General features: G+C 45.9%; 1 protein-coding gene across 1 annotated transcript; it reads left to right on the top strand.

The window, feature by feature from the left end:
• Positions 1-6,191: 6,191 nt before the first annotated feature.
• SERTAD4 (SERTA domain containing 4) lies at positions 6,192-17,628 on the top strand. Its single transcript, XM_032318758.1, has 4 exons — positions 6,192-6,623; positions 11,720-11,911; positions 13,104-13,219; positions 15,102-17,628. Exons 2-4 carry the CDS (start codon positions 11,737-11,739, stop codon positions 15,861-15,863), a joined length of 1,053 nt encoding a protein of 350 aa, XP_032174649.1. The 5' UTR covers positions 6,192-6,623; positions 11,720-11,736; the 3' UTR covers positions 15,864-17,628.
• Positions 17,629-19,998: the final 2,370 nt, after the last annotated feature.

The following is a 19,998-nucleotide window of genomic DNA, read 5'->3' on the forward strand; positions in this document are numbered from 1 at the left end:
CTGCTGCTTATCACTAGCCCCAGATGCATCCTATATATTTTAAGTGCTGAAAGAAAAATGTTTCCAGTGAAAAATACATTATTCAGGAAAGTTATTATTCAGAATTGAAGGAGGCATAAAGAGTTTTCCAGACAAGCAAAAGCTAAGGGAGTTCATCACCACTAAATCAGACAAGAAATGTTAAGGACCTTCTTTAACCTGAAGTAGAGGGGGCTGCAAATTAGTAACAAGAAAATATATGAAAGTATGAATTTCACTGGTAAAGGTGAATGAATACACAGGAAAGGTAGTCGAGTAAATGCTTATAAAGCTAATTAAAATAAAAGACAAAAGTAGCAATAACCATAGCTAAAATAATTAAGGGATGTAAAAGATAAAAAGATATGGGTAATAAAAACGTAGGGCTTTAGGATGCCACTCCCTTTTAGCCAGTAAAGCTATAGCTGAAAAAACTGGTGATAGTCCTATGGGGTTTTCCTTGTGTGTAACAAGATGTTTTTCTCTTACTGCTCTTAAGAATCTCCCCTTGTCTTCAATTTTGACATTTTAATTATGTATCTCGGTGCTGGTCTTTTCGGTTTCATCCTTTTTGGAACTTTATAGACTTCCTGGATCTTGATATCTGTTTCTTTATCCAGGTCAGAAAAATTTTCAGCCATTAGTTCTTCAAATAAGTTTTCTGCTTCTTTCTCTCTCTCTTCTCCTGGGACCCCTATAATGTGAATATTAGTCTCCTTGATATTATCCTATTATCCTATATCTTATATCCTATTATCCTAGCCTTAAGCTACCTTCACTATTTTTTCACTTTTTGTTTTTGTTACACCATTTGTTTTTCTGCCATCTTTGCGTTCACTGATCCTTTCTTCTGCTTCATCTAGTCTGATGTTGATCCTTCAACTGTATTTTTTAGTTCAGTTATATTTTCAGTTCTGTAACTTCTGTTTGGAACTTCCATATATCTTCAGTCTCTGTTGAAGTTCTGTGTTCCTATACTCTTCTCTTGCATTCATTGAACATCTTTACAACCATGACTTTGAATTTCTTTTTTTTTTTTTAAAGATTTTGTTTATTTATTTGACAGACAGAGATCACAAGAAGGCAAAGAGAAAGGCAGAGTGAGAGAAGGAAACAGGCTCCCCGCTGAGCAGAGAGCCCGATGTGGGGCTCGATCCCAGGACCCTGAGATCATGACCTGAGCCGAAGGCAGAGGCTTTAACCCACTGAGCCACCCTGGTGCCCCATGACTTTGAAATTCTTATCAGGTAAATCAATTCTCTCCATTTCATTAATATTTTTGAGGTTTATCTTGTTCTTTCTTTTGGAACATATTTTTTATTTTATTCATTTTGTTTAACTGTGTTGGTTTCTATGCACTAGATGAAACAGTCATTTCTCCTCATCTTGAAGGATCCACCTTGTATAGAAGATGAAACATTGTTCAGCCCTGCCCTAACTCTTGGTTGTCTCTCAAACTTTTGTGACTTTCCAAGCAGCCTATTTTATTTTTAATAGCTCCCAGTAACTGAGGGGGTGCCAAGACTAGTCAGTGTCCCAAAGGGGAGCACCTCAGTGAGCACCAGGATTCAGGCTGATTAGAAGCTAGACTCTCCTCAGGCAACAGCATTTAAAGCAATGTTAATATATGCAGGCCTGTGGAATCCTGGCCATAAGCCCCACTGGCCCCTAGAACCAGGCAATCTGAAAATGTACCCTGGTCAGCAGTTGCAAAAATCAGGGCTCTAAACAAGTGTACAAGCCCCTTTCTGGGACATATGGGTGAGCTGTAGTGAGAGAGTGGGGAATTACAAAGATGACGTCCCCTGCCCTATGTGCCCTGAGAATACCTCCAATGCCTCTATACATGTGCCAAACCTGCAGTCTGCCCAAAGCTCCAGGACTGGCAAGTCGTCTTCTTGCACGGAAAGTGGGGTAGGTGGTTCAGTCTGCTGTCTGTGCAGTGTCCTGCAGATGGGAGTCTGCCAAGAACTGTCCCTCTGGTGGCTACAGTTCCAGGGGAACCTGGAGTGCAAACCCCTGCCCATCAGAGCTAGGCAAACAAGGGATACCCCCTGAGCAGCAGTCATAAAAACCAGAGCACTCATAATAAAAATTGGGGTACCAGATACATATAGAAGCTCCCCTCCAAGCGAGGCTAGTGCTGTGGAGCATGGCAGAGGGAGAGAGCTCTGAGGTCTCTGGAAAGATCTCTAGTCAGGCCTTAGATGTGTTAATTTGAAGCCTGCCCCTCTTGCTGCAGCTGTGATAAGCTAATTGGCCTCTTTTACAGAAAGATTGAACTCCAGGGTCTGTTGCCTCTTGCTGTGGGTGTGGTAGCTGCGTAAGGACTCTTGGTTGTTGACTGTCCAGAAGGACCTGAAGCAAGTATAAGCTCCACTGCGCACCAGAGCCAGGCAACGGAAACATGTCCCCTGGCAACAGCCACAGAAATCAGGGCACCAGGCAAGGATATAAACTGCTTTCTGGAAGATACCAGCAGGCTGGAATGAAGCAGCGGGAAAGGGCAAGGTTGGAGGCCACTGGCCCCTGTTCCCTGAGGGCACTTCTGTAAGCTCCTGCAAGTATGCAAAGCAGAAGCCTGCCCCTCAGGCCACAGCTCCTGGACAAAGAAAAAGACCTCTGGGTTAGAAGGAAGAGCAGGCAGGGTGGGGAAATTGTTTGGCCTGCTGTCTGTGTGGTGTGCTGGGGACAGCCGCAAGCTGGGAAGATCGCTCCAATTGTTACAGCCCAGGGGGACCCAAGAATGCAAGCCCCCCAGGGCCTCCAGAAACAGGCCATCAAGGGCCATCCCCCGGTTGGTAGCCACAAACACTGAGCTACCGAGTGGAAAACTGGAGCACCGGATCTGCTTAGGGAGACGCTGGCTCTCTGTAGTACAGCAGAGGGAGAGGGTGCAGATGGTGCTCACTGGTTGGAGTGAAGCACGGGGGAGGGCAAAGATGGTACCTGCTGAAGAAAAAGAAAAGAAAAAAGGGAAAAAAGGAAAGGAAAAACAAAAACAAATTTAAAAAGCGAAAGAAAGAGAGGCAAAGTGATGGCACTTGCCAGCTTTAGCAAGCGATCATACAAAATGGCACCCCCTGGCTGGAGCATAAAGATGGCGCCTGTGGGGAAGGGAAAAACAAATGGCGACTGCTGGCTTTAGCAACAACACGGCACCCACCAGGTTAGGGAGAGCAAAAACACAGCACCCACCAGGTTCCAATCTTGGAGAATATCTCAGCAGGCTCCTCCCCCCACTATCAATGCTTTAAAATTAATGGATGTGGGGGCACCCGGGTGGCTCAGCAGGTTAAGCCTCCAACCCTTGATTTCAGCTTAGGTCATGATCTCAGGATCATCAGATTTAGCCCTGCTTTGGACTCCACACTCAGTTGGGAGTCTGCTTCTCTTTCTCCCCCTCTCTTTGCCCTTCCCCACCATGCTCTCTTACCAATAAATAAGTAAAACTTTAAAAATATATATAAAATTAGGAAATGTGTCCTATTCACATAAAGTCTGGGCGCTTTTCAAAGGGCTGCTTTTGCATTGGGCCCTAGGGTGAGTGAGTCTATGCAAGGGCCCTTTAAGAGCTGTTTCTCAGTTCACCCTGACCCTGCAGGTCTGGTGAAGATGAGCCCCATTAGTGTTCAAAGCTAAATGTTTGGGGCTTATTTCTCAGAGGCCAGTCTTAAAAGATGGGATGGATCTTTTAAGTGTGGTGCAAACCCTTCGATCCTCTGGGAGAAGCTCAGGGTTGAGTTCCCTCCTGATTGTGGGTCACTGTACCAGCGGCGAGGTTTATGGTGCAACTGTAGCTCAGCCCTTCCTACCCACTTTCGATGTGGTTTCCCTCTTCTTTCCCCCAGTTTTGGATTTCTTTTCAGAGGAAATTGTCCCACATGTAGCTGTAGATTCCTTGTGTCTGGGAGGTGGTGACATCAGGATCTTCCCATGTAGCTATCTTCAACCGGAAACTCACTTTAAACTTTTTCAAATACTTCTCCTTTTGTGGAGGTTTGACTGACTTTTCTACTCGTCAACATTTGTTCACATTGTCAACAGTTGGACACTGAATCTCAGAAAACACTGAGTTTGAGATTAAAAAGAAGGGCAGGGAAAGCTGTTAGTACAACATGCTAACCCAACATATCTGAACAGGACAGGGTCAAGTTCATACTCAAAACCACAAGAGTGCTGTGAAGGACAATGATTTGTGAAGTACAATGATTTCATACTCGTGCTGTGATGTCATTTTGTTGTAGCATTAAAGCCAAGAGTCCTATCCACCCAAGGGCAATGCCAGTTTCCCAGAAGCCTCGTTTCTCAGAGCCAAAGCTCCAAAAGGTGCCAAAGCAACCCATGCTGATACTTAGTCTCATGTTATTTCTCAATTTTATGCTTAATTTGCTCCTTTTGGTTTTATGTATTTTGACACAGCCAAGTGTATGTGGGGATTTCCCCACAGTCCTTTAAATGCTATAAAACTTTAATATAGGGAGATAAAAACAATAATAAGCCATGCCTCCAAGCCCTCACATTTAGTTCTTCATTTGAGTTAGACACTAACCAGTTTTGGGCACTGATTTAGACTTTCAAGTACTTGCACCACTTTAAATCCCCTTGCGTGTTTTCTTATTCTCTTCCCCCCACCCAAATGAAAATAATGTTCTGCCCATAAGCTGAGCATGCAACACCCATTAAGTGCACAAAATGACATCTTTACAGTTCTTAAGTTATTATCATAATGGCCTATGTCGCTCACGAGCCAATGCAATTTAATATGGTTTTAATATGGCTCAGAAAAAAGCCAAGATGGATGCCCAATTCCCAATTTTAGGCATGCCATGCTGAAATGTCTTTTTGGAAAAAATGAAATAATGCTCCTGGAAGTCTGTTGAGTTAGTCTGTTTTCAGCATAATTGCCTTCCTTCAGCTTCCTAATACCCTTAAAACCTCTGAGAGTCTTTAAATGTACAAAGTTCAACAAAAATACCTTGAAAGTAGATTAGTTCTAATTATGTCTAATATTTGTTTGCTGCTTTATTGAATAAACTACATTTGTTTAAAAAAGAAAAGAAATTCACTTAACTGCACATCAGTCACCCAAATTTTAAGTGTACAAATGAAATGGAAAACATTTATTACACAAATTTAATTACAATTCTAAGAAATAAACATGCAAATTAGATAGAGTTCAATTTGCAGATGCTAATACTCATCCTTGATCTTATTCCTTTCCTCCCTGATTTTCAGTCTGTGCCTATCCTTGATTCCTAGGGAGCCAGGCAGCAAGAGGTTTGGTTTTTCACAGTCGGAGGATCACTGTTTTAAAGAAGTGTTATATTTAGCACATCTGGCATAGTAGCAGTAAACAAACATTATAGTCTTTGTAACACTTTTGTGCAGGTGCCTTCCCCCCGATTTTATTAGGTCTATGCCTTCCAATCCTCTGTGTTCATTACACCTGAAATGACCCATCTCGACTATGGAGGAGTCCCTAGACAGAAGTTATGAATTAATGTTTCAAAAAACAAACTCCAATTGAGCCTAATACAGGGTAAAATTACTATTTGCAAAATAATGTGATTCCGGAGCTTAAATTACATTCCCTTGACCAAGGACAACCTCCTTTATTACTTTTTTATTTCCTGGAGGTTTTCCCTGGAGGCTCCCCACCCAGAAAGAGTTGCCAATTCAAGTTGCAGGAGGACCAATGTTGCTTTTTTATACATATGCAGCTCGGGAGGGGAACGGGCGGGGGCGGGCGGCGAGAGGAGAATAACTGCTTGGTCCTGCAAAGACATCTGTTTCTCATCTCCGTTTGCTGTGGCAAAGGAGAAGAAAGTCTTTTGCAAAGGGTGGGAAAGGCACAGATTTTTCTTTGCTTGCTTTCTTTTCTTTCTTTCTTTCTTTCTTTTTTTTTTTTTAAATCACACACACACACAACAACAACAGAACTAAACCAAATAAAAAAAGAGAAGACATCTCAGAAGGTTGCAGAGTGAATACGTTATCCGGCTGGAGCCGAGCCCCCAGGGCTAGGGCGGGAGCCAGGGAGCGCGTGGGGTCTGGGCTGCGGGCTGGAGCTGGGCCCGCGTGTCCCCGGGCACCGGGAGGGGAGGGGAGGGGAGAGAGGGGAGGCGAGGGAGGAGGGAGGGCGGGAAGGAGGGAAGGCGGCAGGGGGCGGGCTGGGGTGGGGGTGAGGGGAAGGCGCCCCGTGTGCTGCCTGAGGAGCGGCGGCGGCGGCGGCGGGAGCAGAGGGAGGGCGGGAGAGCGGGCGCGCTTGTCATGTTCCCTCTCTCACCCTGGGGGCATCCTGCAGAACCTCTCCTCGGAAATCCACGGGGAAATGGCAAACAGGATTGACGGGTTTCACACGCTCTTCGCTAGACAGAGCCGCTCATTACCATAACCGTCTGCAGCGACGGCGGCGCGGCGCCCCAGTCGCGGCGGCGGGACCTGCCGGGACCCTCGCCCGCCGCGCACCAGCGTCCACCGCCGACCGGGCCGCCGGGCCGGGCTCCGCGCGACTGTGCACCGGCGGCCGGGCTGGCGCCGAGCCCAGAGCGGACCAGCGGCGGCGCGAGCGCTCCGGCCGCCGCCTCCCGGCTGACCCCGCGGTAAGAGCCGGGCCGGGCGCGGGCGGCGAGGCCAGGGCGGGTGGAGGGCGAGGGCCGGTCCCCGCGGGCGTTTGCGCGCGCCCACCCGCGCCCCCCACCCCGCACGCCCTCCCTGCCCCGGGGTCGCCGAGTGGACGCGTACCGGCCGGAGCGGGATCCGGGCGGCGCGGGGGCGAGAGGCGCCGAGGCGGCGCGGGCTTTTCCTGGGGCTGGCGTGCGCCGCGGGGCCTTTACCGGGGCGGGAACGGCGGCCGCCTGCGCGCACCGAGCCGACTCCGGGGGCGGGCAGGGATGGCAGCCCCGGGGAGATGCCAGAGTCCCCGGCGGCCGCTCCCTCCCTTCCCCTGGGGGCCGGGGGTCAGTAGGAGGGATGCCCCGGGGTCCGGTCGCCGCGGCGCGGGGCAGGTGGAGAGGGAGGGGATTGTGGATGTCAGGAGCGCGCGTCGGAGAGAAAAAGGAATAGCTGCAGGAGCTGACACCTTCTGTCCTCCGCCACCTCCGCCCCCGCACTCTCCTCCCCGGCAGCCGAGCCGAGCCGCGCTGCGGGCGGCGGCGGCTCCCCTGTCCTCAGCTCACCTCCCCGGCGGGCTAGGCTGCTGCCCGCCCGGTCCACGCCTCCGCCTCTCTCCTCCCTTCCTCCCCTCCCGCCTCCTGGGCTCTAGCAACTTTCCCGAGTGCCCGGCTGGGGCCGGGGAGACGCGGGGGGGGGGGGGGGGCGGGGAGGCGGCCCCCCGGGGCCAGGGTGTCGCGCACAGGGAGGTCGCCCGCGGGAGGTGCGGGCGCTGTCCCCCGCCGCCCGGGTCCCACGGCCGCGCAGGGCGCTCCTGCAGCCGCCGGCTCCGAGTGGGCTTGGCCGGCGAGGGAGGGCGGGCCGGGCAGGCATCTGCTGCGGGCTGGAGCGCGGGGCCCGGGCCAGCCTCGCCAGAGCCCTGCCAGCCGCCGTGAGTCATTTCCTTGGAATCCTACCTTTGGTGTTTATTTCCCTTAGAAGGAAACTTGTTTTAAGAAAAAAAAAAAAAAAAAAAGACGAAGAAGAAAAGAAAGAAACAGTAATAATAGCTCTTATTCTGAAGGAGAGGCGCACGGCTCCGGCACCGTGGAAAGACAACTTGCCTTTGTTCCCAGACACTTGGGGTGTTGTTTACTTTCTCCTGCGGCTGGCGGCCGGCAGGGCTCCGCTCGTTACCCTAGAAGAGGCTCAGGGGCCATGGCACCGACCCCTGGGGGTGTGTCAGTGCCGGAGCCCGGACCCGGTGCCTGCAGGGGGTCGGTTCGTCAAACCTCACGACCCCTGTCTTGGGCCTGGGATGCGGAGATCTGGCGCCAGGGCTCGGACACCCTGACACCCCATCTTCTCCTTCAGGCCCACCCCCCGCCTTTCTAGCCCCAGGACCTGCCCTAAAGCTCCGGGCTTCTGGAAGCTACAGCTGAGAAATGCACTTTCCAGAGTAGACAGGTGTACTGCAGGGACGGACAGAAAAGCGACATCTGTCTATTTAGAAGGGTTGAAGGATTTCCTTCCACCAATTCAGCCCTTCCATCACCAGCAGGAGCAGCAGCAGCTGGACGAGCTGTTGGGATCTTGTTAAGCACAACTTCGAGGTCAGGCGCTTGATTCCACCTGGGCAGCACCAAAGGTGCATTGAAAACATGAGCCCTTTACTTCTCTGCGTTTCACTGTGGGAATCCGATCTCTAACTGCTATAATGCTCTTAATGTTCTCTAATTTCCTATGAGAGATGGGGGGAGGGGTGGGCAAAGAATGACCAGGAACCCGTTAGATTCAAGGGGCCACTGAATCTTAGGTAGCTGGATCTGTGGGCCAGCCGCTCATATTAGCATTAGAATGGCTTTCTGGAAAGAACAAGCATAACTCATGGAAAAACCAAATTGTGTAGCAATGCCTGGTAACTTTACGATGAACGTTTGCTGGAAAAGCATGACATTTTAGCCCTCAGCCTTCTTGGAATCCTTGAGGTGTCATTTCATTTCATCCAGTTGGGTGACAAAACAGATATGCAGGAGGAGCCTGGGGATAAGAGGTTAGGAGCTTTTTATTTTTAAATTTTTAAAACCCATATATAGGCCAGACACACTTTAACCGCCTACTTTTGAAACCACTCACTTCTGATGTTAAAAAAAAAAAAACAAATTTTACCATAAATGTACATCTTTGTGGTTATGTCTAATATTAACAACATATGAATTTGTGGATTTAAACTTCTGAACTCAGTATCAGAATCATAGTGTAAGTCTTATTCTATAGAGAATAATGACAGTTTGGATCTGTACATATAATACAAATAAAGAGTTATGTGAAACATTGGTGCATAGCACCATCCAGTCCTAATGCTTCATGAATGTAGAACTTGCCTTCTTAATTTTTTAACATCCCTTCATAAATTCTGAATAGACTAGGAAGAATTCACTGCACAATCTCTTGTCTGCTCCCAAATAATCCGAAGTCATTCATACTTTATTCAGACTTAGAAATACCATTTGTGGCACTCAGTTTCTCCGACTTTGGATTTTGTGTGTAAAAGTTTCCAGTTCAAAAAGAAAAACTTAAGAGAAATCAGATATCATAATGGGAAAAAAAAAGCCAAGATAAAAGTCCTAAGCTGTGTTACAAGTTCAGATGCATCCTGATAGGATTTCATATGCTGGAATCAACACTAACAAACAAACTGAAATCCTTAACCCAAACAGCCACAAGGATCAGTCATTAAAATGGAAACAAACTCTTAGGAACATAAAATAGCACAGGACCGTATAATGTCCTATTAAACAAAGGTAATTGCGTTAAGGGGCCTACAAATGCTTCATGTTCTTAAGAGACGTGGATTTGTCAACCTCCTCTGGTTTTATGCTATAAAAGTTCAATATAGTGGCCCCTGGGTGGCTCAGTCAGTTGGGCATCTGCCTTGGGCTCAGGATCCAGTCCCACATCAATCTCCCTGCTCAGTGGGGAGCCTGCCCCCCCCCCACCACTCATGCCTTCTCTCTCTCTCTCTCAAATAAATAAATCTTTTTTTTAAAAAGTTCAATATAGACAAAAAGCTTGGGTCTTATTCTGAGAGTCCAGCACAAAATTGAGTGTGAATTTCAAGCTGGAAAATACTGTTGCAGTCAGTGAGAGAGGGCTACTGAGAGAGAGCTATAATTCATATGCTCCTGGCAGGAGCACTTATCGGTACAAGTGCCTTTTATAATAGGTTAAGATGTTAGACCATTTATGAGAGTCTCCCAGGGAATAAATTATCATGAGGTTTGATAACTTGTTTGGATGCTGAGTTTGAGGGGTGATAGACAGAATATCTTGGTTTATCAAATCAATGTAGTGTAAATTTTTTGATGAGTCAAGAACAAAATAAATGGCATGTCCCACCATTTCCTTCTAGAGAATAATCGAACTTCTCTCTTTTTTGCCTTGTAATAAGATTTTACTTACAGCAATTCCTTGGCTGCTCCCTCTTTGGAGGGCATTTTAGAAGAGAAGGGGTATGTGGTTTAGCCTCCCAAATCGCTGGGTCCTCATTCCAGCCACTGACACTGAGACTTGCCCTACTTCATCCTTCAGTGAGGTTGGGACAGAATTTAGGATCTCAAGGAGAAGCCTGGGTAAAGAGTGGAGTCATTGCTGCCAAGAGCTGCTGTTAGCCATAAAGACCTCGTCACTTCTGTAAAGCTATTTCCCCTTCCCCTGGTGGTTTTCCTTCCTTTCCCTGGAAGTGAACCCTCATTAGAACACGTAGGTAATCCTAGCCTCCTGCTGGACAGCAAGGGACTCACCCTTTTCCAAAAATGTTAGGACCTGTGTCATTTAGAGAAGAAAGCATGAATACACCTTAGCGTATATTTGAAAGATAATCTATCTTCAGAGAGCAAGCCTGACATCAGTCTTTGTGACAGTTCTTTAAATGGCAGAGTGGGATAGGAGAGGTTCCGGTCTTGCAAAAGAACTCGCAGTTAATAAGGCGCGGAGGCTTCTCTGCCGTCACCACTGATCTCTGGCCCAATCGGTCTTTTTGCCGGAGTATCAAACTCTTTCCCCTGGAACCCACCCTTGACCCTGCCTTGAATCTTAGCTGGGGCCAAGTGAAGCCCCAGAGCTCCGCTGGAAGTGGCCCACAGCACCTGAGCCCATCAGGAGCCCCGCAGGCATCACGGAGCAAAGAGGCTCCCAGGCTCCCCGCAGGCCCCCCGGGGGAAGGGGCGTGAACCGGAGAGGAGGGCTGCAGCATGGTGCCCCTTGGAAAGTTGCTGCCTTGTGTCTGGGCCTCGCGGAGGAAAGAGTTGCCGGCAGCCTCTGGCCCTGAAGCCCTGGCTCCTGTTTAATATTCTGCCTGCTCCGTTGATGTTGTGCTTGGCTCCTGTGGGGCTGCAACTCCCGGCTTGAAACTGGAGCCAATTTTCTGTCTTCATCTTACAGTGTTTTGACTGGAGGCAGATCCAGTTCAGGCCGATCAGGGCTGGTGGAAACAACTACCAAGTGTGTCTCTGTCTGCTTCATTTTGGGAGAAGAAAGTGGAGGGAGCCCTAAACTGGTGTAGAGGATCTGGCCCCGCGGAAAGGAGAGGAGGGGGCAGCCGCCCTGCCCCAGCCGACCCAGAGCCTCAGCGGGGATGATGGTGGAGATTTTGGCCTCTACACCCTTTTGACTGATTAGCGGATTTCATCAAAGGAGACTCTCGGGATTGACTAGAAAATTGATTTTGCCTTATTAATAGAAAGGAGGTGCAAGGGTTTGGGACTTGCCTCTTAGCGGTACATTTTCTGCCGGAAGGTCAGGGGGAAAATGTGTTCAGGAGGCAAAGCAGCTGTCTCAAATGGGGCTGAGGGGAATCTGAGAACAATAAGAAATGGGGTTTTAAAGATCCGCCCATGAAATGCAGATTGCTGAACACAGAGGCTGAGCTAATAGCAGTGAGAGAGTTTGCTGAGGTTTCCTTTGAAAAAAATAATAAAATGTTTTCAGGGTGAAGGGGAGAACTGAGAAGCAGAAGTTTCCTGAAGCAGAGTAATGATCAATCATGCCAAGGCCATCCCCTGGCTTACTCTTGACTAGGGCTATTTTCTTTCTTTTTTTTCTTTAGATCTGAGGCGGTCAGAGATGACTCTGGTTCTGTCCATGAATAGATTCTGCGAGCCCATTGTCTCAGAAGGAGCTGCTGAAATTGCTGGGTACCAGACACTATGGGAGGCTGACAGCTACGGAGGCCCGAGTACCCCTGGGCCAGCACAGGCTCCTCTGCAGGGAGACCGGGGAGCCGGTCCCCCACTGGCAGGTACTGCCCTTGACCTCCCCCCACCAGCCCTGCCCTCTGCAGCCAGACTAGTGAGCGGGACTGGTGTCTCCTGTCTCCGGGCGCCCTTCTGAGCCCAGAGAGAGCTGCTAGTCCAGGGACTTCCAGGCTCTCTGTGCCCCTCTCTTAATTGAGCCCTGGCTCCAGGAGAGGATCAGAGGCGATACTGAAATTGCATTCAAATCTGCGTCTACACGTGCTGCTGCTTCGTGTGTAAGTCGTGCCACCTATATTTTTTTAAAGAACCAAACCAGATTTTGAGACCCTGAGTCTGGGTTTTGGTTTTTCACCCTGCGGAACATGGTTCTCTTCAGAGGTACACAAGCCCTGGTGAGCTTTTGACAATGAAATCTTTATCCCCTGAGACGTAAAGGAATCTGCACTTTGGGCCAGAAGCTATGTGTCTTCTCTTTTTACTAACCACACAATTGGCTTTCGTATTCAGGGGGATTTTTTTTTAGATACAGGAGTATGTTCTTCCTAATTCTTTATTATATTCTAAGATAAGTTCCTTGGATTTTTGTGTGGTGTGCTTTAAAAAAAAACCTAAAACGTAAACTAAATACTTCTTGAAGTTCATTTGGGATTAAAAGCTCTGTTCGTTCAAAATTGGACCCTTCTTTAATTCATGATTGACATGTTACATTTTTGAGAGAGAGAAAAGGACTTTGGTTAACCCATATTTTAGTCTTAAGCTAAAATTTTTTTAGTTTCATATTTTGAAAGAAGAAATATTATAACTCCAATGTTCAGATAGTCATTTGCTTCCTTACCCACAGCCAATAGCATTTTAAAGTTATTTGGTTATTCGTGCTTACGGTAAAAGGTGTATATGTTTGACCAGTGGTGCCCTATTATCGTGGATTTAATTAAGCAGTTTGAATAAATACTATCCTCCCCTTTATGAATTTTGCTGTTTGTGCATAGAATTAAGATTCCAAGTATTTTGTAAATGCTGACATAGGTCATTTTCCTTTATGATTACTTAGAAATCCTTGCCTAGCCTGGGTCACAGAATTCTGTATGATAGCAAATATTAAGACCAATGTTTATTTTTAATCATCACATGTACAGCCAAATACGTAGCCAACTTATCTTCTATAAGGAAAGTATTTTGTTTAGAGAACCTCTGGCAAACCGCATGTCATTTGTCGTATCTGATTTATTACCACAGGATCACATTACAGGGGAATTTCAAATCCTATAACAACATCCAAGATCACATACTTTAAGAGGAAGTATGTGGAAGAAGAGGATTTTCACCCACCACTCAGCAGCTGTAGCCATAAAGTATGTTTTTTTAATAGTCATTATTTTTATTAAGAATTTAAGATACTTAGTAACAGTTGCTTGATCCATTTCCAGAAATTAAATTGTTCCACCCAAGCAATGAAAATGAGCCACTTCTCAGCAGAGCCGTATTAATTGTTGTCACTTTTTTGGGTCCTCTGTTATTTTCACAAGTAGTGGAAGAAAGAGCCAGCAGGAGCTCCTCTACCCAGAAATAACAAAATTATATAATCCAAGGAACATCTTTTTTACAAATGTCTTGATTGTTCTCAAGTTGCCTTAGTGGTTATGAGCCATCCGTGTTTTCACATGTGTGCAGAAACGCACCATTCTTTCCTGACATCTCCCCTCTCTCCACGCTCTAGGTCCCATGGCCAGAGCCCCTTCTGTGTGTGCCCACCTGGGAGCAGTTTCCCGGGGCTTCTCTTGACCCATTAGAGGTGGACTCACTATCGCTTGAGTGTGTGCTTGCAAGTAAAAACTCACACTGCATTGTATACACGTTACGGAGGCTTAGTTTGTTAAAATACGTAATTCATCCCTGGGAAAGATCACAGCTGACTCTTCTGCATGCTTAAGAAGAAAATAATGGGATCCAGGAAGTCCCTAGAAATAAGGAACTGGCCACCTAAACTTTTCAAATACCAGTTCTTTTTCCTTATGGTTCTCTTCCTTTAAAAAAAACTATCTACAGATGTAATCAAGGAGGGTATAACCCAGACCATGGTTTTCTGAGAGGCGGAGAGGATTTTTAATTTTTCAATTCATCTTCCTCTGTATCTCCTCTTACCCCCTCTCCTTGCCCTCTCACGAGCATGTCCTTCAGGTGTTGCCTTGACCTTGCTCATAAAGACACCGGCATGGGTTGGTGCATGCTGGGCTTTTCTCTGACTGTATAGTTCCTGCCTTTGGTTAACCCGGGCAGGCTTTGTTTGCAGTTCCTCAGGTCATGCTACCAGGTGACTTTTTTTTTTTTTTTTTTTTTTAATATGACCTGGAAAAGCTGGTCACCAGGACATAAGCAGTTTATTTCCTCTTTCATTTCTGTGTTATGGTTGTGACTGTTTCCCAGTAGCTGCTGGATTTGTACTAGTCATCACCCAGTGATAGTATCATAGTGCTCAGAAGTGAGTCTTCTCATTTCCTCCCTGCATCTCTCCTCCTGCCTGGCCCCAGAAGGAGGCTTGCTTTGGCCCCTCTACTGACTGATGATTTCAGGGGCTGAGCCTCAATTATCGCTGTCCCTCAGTCAAGTAAGGATAATTGCAAGTGTGAAAGCCAGAGGGACAGTGCTGAATGCAGCTCTTGTGCTCTTAGCCAGGGTTTGAAGTAGACTTTTGACCTGCATTTTGACATCTTTCAAAAGACACCGACATATAAATACATGAGTGTATGTGTGTGCACATGCATGGGTTCGTATACACCCACAGAAAAGCCCAAGTATCCTAAGAGTACAGCTTGCTGGATTTCACAGCGGAAACATATCTATGTAACTAGCATCCAGATCAAGAAACAACATAACCAGCAACTGAGAACCCCTCCTTACGCCCCTCATTACTATGTCCCTTCCTTCCGGAGAAGCCGCTCCCCTGACTTCTAGTAGGGCAGAGGAGTTGTGTGTTTTGGCATCTCCCTCAGCCACAGAAACACAAAGAGCCTCACCTGTCCCTGCTGAGGTCTGCAGGGGGACTGGATTCCCAGGTGCTTGGACTGCACCTTTGAGGCAGGAAGCCGGGGAGGGTCATTAGCAACACCGGGGACAGCATCCCTAAGTGAACCTGGGAGGAACAGGACCACAGCATGCCCAGAAAGAAATCTACTGCAATGGCATGCTTACACAGCCCACGTCCTCTAAGTTTTCTCTTCCGTGTTTGGTTTTTAGACCATCTCGATTTTTGAGGAACGAGCCCATATCCTGTATATGTCATTAGAAAAGCTCAAGTTTATCGATGATCCTGAAGTGTACCTCCGAAGGTCCGTCCTTATCAACAACTTGATGAAACGGATCCACGGCGAGATTATCATGCAGAATAACTGGTGCTTTCCTGCCTGCTCTTTCAACGGCCCCTCTGCCCAAGAGTGGTTTCTGGCTCAAGACTGTCCTTACCGAAAACGACCGCGGATGGCCAAAGAGGAGTGTGAAAAGTTTCACGCCTGCTGCTTTTACCAGGAATGTGGTGGTCACTACCTAAACCTGCCCCTTTCTGTCCATGCTAGTGTCGGAAGTGCCTCCACCACTGCCCCCTCTTCCTCCTCATCTTCCTCTTCCCCTCCCCCTCTGCCTTTACCGAGTTGTTCCCACCAGGTGGATTTCAGTGTAGGCTGTGCATCTGCTTACAAGGGTGATGGTCAGGTACCCGCCAGCGAAATCTTTGTCACTAATGTCAGGTCACTAGGTGTTCAGGAAAAGGCCACATTAAGTGAGGAGAAGGCAAATAACGACACCAACAGGGATGGTGGCCCATTAAGCCATGAACCTGTGGGAAACGACCTTGCTTTTGAGTGCAAAGGCCAATTTTATGATTATTTTGAGACTGGATATAATGACAAAAACAATGGGAGTGAGTCTTGGAAAAAGTCCTTAAGGAAAAAGGAGCCTTCACCAAGTAACAAACCATGCTGTGGCAAAGGGAGCAAACTATGAGCCATCTTTCCACCGAACCTCTGAAGCATGCACAGCATGACCAATTAGCTCTCATAGATTTTATTTTGAATGGATTTTATAGTTTTGTACAACTGATAAAATTATGCCATGAACACGCCGTGTTGTTTTAATGCCTGGAGAGCAGATTGCGTAAAACCTCTGTAGAGTAGGCATCAGCGAGCTACTTCTCAATGTGGTGATGTTACCAAGAACACAGTTGACTCGATGCTTAAAAGTAAACCTTAGTTTTCTCACAGAAAAGGTCCAGTAGATTAGACTGGGGGACAGTGTGCCCTTGTGACCTTTCCATGACCCCCCCGCCCCCAAGGAGCCTGTCACTAGCTAAGAAACGGCAACACGTTCGCCAATCAATTAGGTAGTTGTTTGGTCAGCAAACCAACATAACCAGCAAAGGATGTCTGCTGCTTCTATGTGATACAGTATTTTTTTTCTGAATGAAAGACTGAAGACAGGGAGCTAGATGAAGTGGCTTCACCGTGCCGTTAAGGACTTGTCTTTAACAGTCTTGCATGACAGACGAAAATAGGATGTAACATAATGAAACACCTGTCTAGGGGTGGCAATCAACAATATGTGGAGAAGGGTAATCCCTGCGAGTTCCTGGCTTGCCTGCGATGCGTGATCAGGCAGTTAGAGAGGTGTTATACAGGGCGATTTTTGGTGCCTTACTTTATCTTAATTTTTGCCAATGTGAAAATTAAGGATAAATCAGAGTTACAGCAGGGATTTAACAAACAGGAAAAAAATACACAGGGTGGATCAATATTGTTTGGAAACCGTTAACTTCGAAACTATTGTGTTTAACTTTTGATTCAACATCTCTATTCTTCCTTTGTTTTTTGATGCCCAATTGCTTTTGGATTTGGCATTTTTAGAAAGGGATGGGGGAAACAATAGAGCTGTTAGAAACCAGCACTAAGCTGCTTGAGCTTTTCTATGGCAACGGGTCTGTTGCTGGGGTTTGGGTTTTTTGGGTTTTGGGTTGTTTTGTTTTGTTTTGTTTCCTTGTCCAATGAAGTTCATGAACCGGTGGCATGCATTATACTTTAATCTGTTTTGCATCATTTCACTCGTTTAGATTATAAAAGCATGTGGTTTTTTATATATGACTTTTGCTGTTGATTAAGAAGCACAATGTTAATAAATGATGTGGTGATCAATAAGGTTTTATCTTAAAGAATGTAAAGACTTTAGGTTTTGGAAAGTTATTTTGGAGAAATGGGACTCAGTTGGCAGTAGCTACCATGTATTCGGGCCACAGTTTTCTCAATGATTTCTTTAATTTGTACATTTGCAAGAGTGTTCAGAGTGCCCCTCTGACCGTCCGTCCTCCGACTCCAGCCAACTCCTCCTGCTAAACTGTATTCCAGTTCCCAAGATTGCTAATTGACTTGGGCCTCCTTAAACAGTACTTCACAGGAACCAAATGCCAAATGGAGGAAATAAGTAAGTCCTCCCAGTTTCTCCAAGATAAAAGCTTTTTTATTATTGCTATTAATATTAAATATAGGTCTCATTCATACAGTGTATGAGTAGGATCATCATTTGGACAATGTCCACAAGGACCAATTTTTAAAACATGTTCTTGTGTTATGGCTAATAGTCTAGTAACGTTTTGTCCTTTATTTTCAATATTTGATAAACATTTGATGTTGAAAACTTAGATGATAGATGCTTGTATATGAATGTGTTGTAATAAAGTGAGGTTTTCTTGATATATATTTATTAAAATGATCAAAATGCATTAAGATTTCCTAAATTTTAATGATCATCGGCAATGTTTCTGTTTTCCGTTGCTCTTTCTCCTTTAAAAAACTCAAGATGTCTAGTGGGCAGTGGCCACACGGGAGTATTCAAAATGAAAGACTTCTTTCAAGAGGTCAACCTGACAGGTGTTTTAGAATGGTCCTAGTTTGTGAGTTAGATTTCCGTGAATTAAGAGGCCAATGTTAATAAATGATGTGGTTGGTCATCAAGAAGGTTTTATCTTTAAGAATCTAAAGATTTTTTCATTTTTGCAAAGTTTCTGACCAAAAAACAAAAATAGTAACACAAATACTGAAGGAATCCTGGCTGATCGCCTTATGGAATGTCAAATTGTCACAAAGATGACCTGTATGTCAGCAGTCAAAATAGCAATAGATTACTGCTGGTATTCCATACCACTCTGTTTTAAGGTTGCTAGTAGAGGCTAACATTTCATTTGATAAAGGGAGAAAGCTTGTTGGGAGCTTAATTGTCACGTGTAACATTCTTACTATGAATGTAATAAATCCAAGAGATTTACATATGAAAGAAATGACATCCCTTTTGCTCTTTAGAAAGCCCCCCTCCCCCACATTATCAGATAATGTTCCTCTTGATGGTCAAAGCTGTGAAGTGACAGTTGATTTTCCAGAGCCCTCACCTGAACTGTGGCCTCAGGCATCTACAGCAGAACCCTTTGGAGCTTCTCTACTGGACGATTAGGGGCCTTTGAATTCAGCAGCATTAAAATTTGTAATTTTTAGTCATCAAGCTTTTGTCCCTAAGACATTTCTAGCATACCAAAAGACATGCCTCCACTCCTTCCCCGAAAACCCCTAAACACCCATCCAAATAAGAATGTTCCTTTGGTTGGTATGAGAGCATTAGGGCCTCTTAGGGGCCTGTATCACCATTTCTATTCAGAAGATACTCAGTTCAGTCTTTCCAGGTGCCCAAGGCATAGATAATAATTTACTGACTGGGTTCTAGAGTTCTGTCTCAGAGACTGGTAAGGCTAAAACACTCTGCACCCCATACTCTGTCTACCCACTGGAAGTAGTACCCTTTCTCATGACTGGGCTCTGCTTTAAGGAGAACCTGATAGGACAGATTCCAGACTTTTAAAAGTTAAATGAGGCGAAATCTTCACTTAAAATGGCCCAGCTCCCCCCACGAATGCCTTTAATTACTACTCCCTGAGGCATCTAGGTGCACCTCGTTAACCAAATCATTAACCTTTGCCTCTGGTCCTTCCTCTTATAGTGGCAATTGTAGAAGATGGTCTGGCAGAGTCACTTCAAAGGAGCACAGATATCAACCGTGCTTTGCCTCCAACTCTTAAAATCCTATGAATCTGTCCTTCACCTTGAAGGGGTCCCAAGGACAGGATTTCAGCAGCCAGGACTTGGGAGGCTGGTAGAAAAACTCAAAGCCAGTGGAAGTGGCTATCTTACTACCAGTGACTAAGTAGGTTAAGGCATCTTCGGCATGGTCTTTTAAGACAATAGAGATTCAGAGCGTTTTGTTTCATAAGGGCAGAAGCAAGTGAATGAACCTTTATTTTAAGAGATCGTAGTTAACTCCATCAAAGCAGGGCTACCCAGCCCTCCAGTCATGAACTTGTATTACAGCTCCACTTAATGACTTCCTTTCGGTGTGTCTAGAGAAGAGCTGAGAACAACTTGGAGCAGACATGGGCGTTAAGAGTTGTCAACTTAACAATAAATATCAGACAAGGATATAGGATTCCCATGTAGCGTAACTAGGCTTTTCTATTCCTCAAACAAGTTGTGAGCAGAAAATGTTTTTGAAAATAATTAGCTGTTCAAATCCATTTTAATGACAGCCCCTTAAATTTGAAGCTATTTCATTCGTAGTTAAGGTTATCCTTGCCTATTTTGCTAGGCCGTTTCCAAAACGAGGGTGCAGCAGGTCCTGAACAATGATGGTTTAACCAAGATGCAGAACTGCGCATGAAGAGAGGAATGACATCAGTATTTCAGTGATGAGAGACAATGTACGGTTTCTAGTAATTCATGTTAAGATCGCTGTGCTCTGATTGCGGCTTAACCTGAAATGCATTCAGGATCTTGTAAGTCACTACTCAAGGCCTCCATTGCTTCCCTACACAGTACAGTGTGTAAGCGAGGTCGATTATCTGCACATGGCTATCACTGCTCCATTGGTTGTGAGAGCTACATGACCGAGGGTGAAAACAGTTACTACTTTAGAGATTGTTTCCAGCCCTGCGTACATGCCGTATTTCAACTGGGAGAATTCACTCAGGAAAAGCACTTGAAAAGATGTAAGTTATGAACACTTGAATCTCGCATCCTGCCATAAAGTGCATCAGCAAGTGAGTTTAATA

This window comes from Mustela erminea, chromosome 17, assembly GCF_009829155.1.
Source record: "Mustela erminea isolate mMusErm1 chromosome 17, mMusErm1.Pri, whole genome shotgun sequence".
Classification (NCBI taxonomy): domain Eukaryota; kingdom Metazoa; phylum Chordata; class Mammalia; order Carnivora; family Mustelidae; genus Mustela; species Mustela erminea.

What these genes read in the sequence shown, in the direction of transcription:
- SERTAD4 (XM_032318758.1), top strand. Translation starts at nt 11,737, where the DNA reads ATGACTCTGGTTCTGTCCATGAATAGATTCTGCGAGCCCATTGTCTCA. An exon ending in AGCCGGTCCCCCACTGGCAG is followed by an intron (nt 11,912 to 13,103) that starts GTACTGCCCTTG and finishes TTATTACCACAG; the next exon opens with GATCACATTACAGGGGAATT. An exon ending in TCAGCAGCTGTAGCCATAAA is followed by an intron (nt 13,220 to 15,101) that starts GTATGTTTTTTT and finishes TTTGGTTTTTAG; the next exon opens with ACCATCTCGATTTTTGAGGA.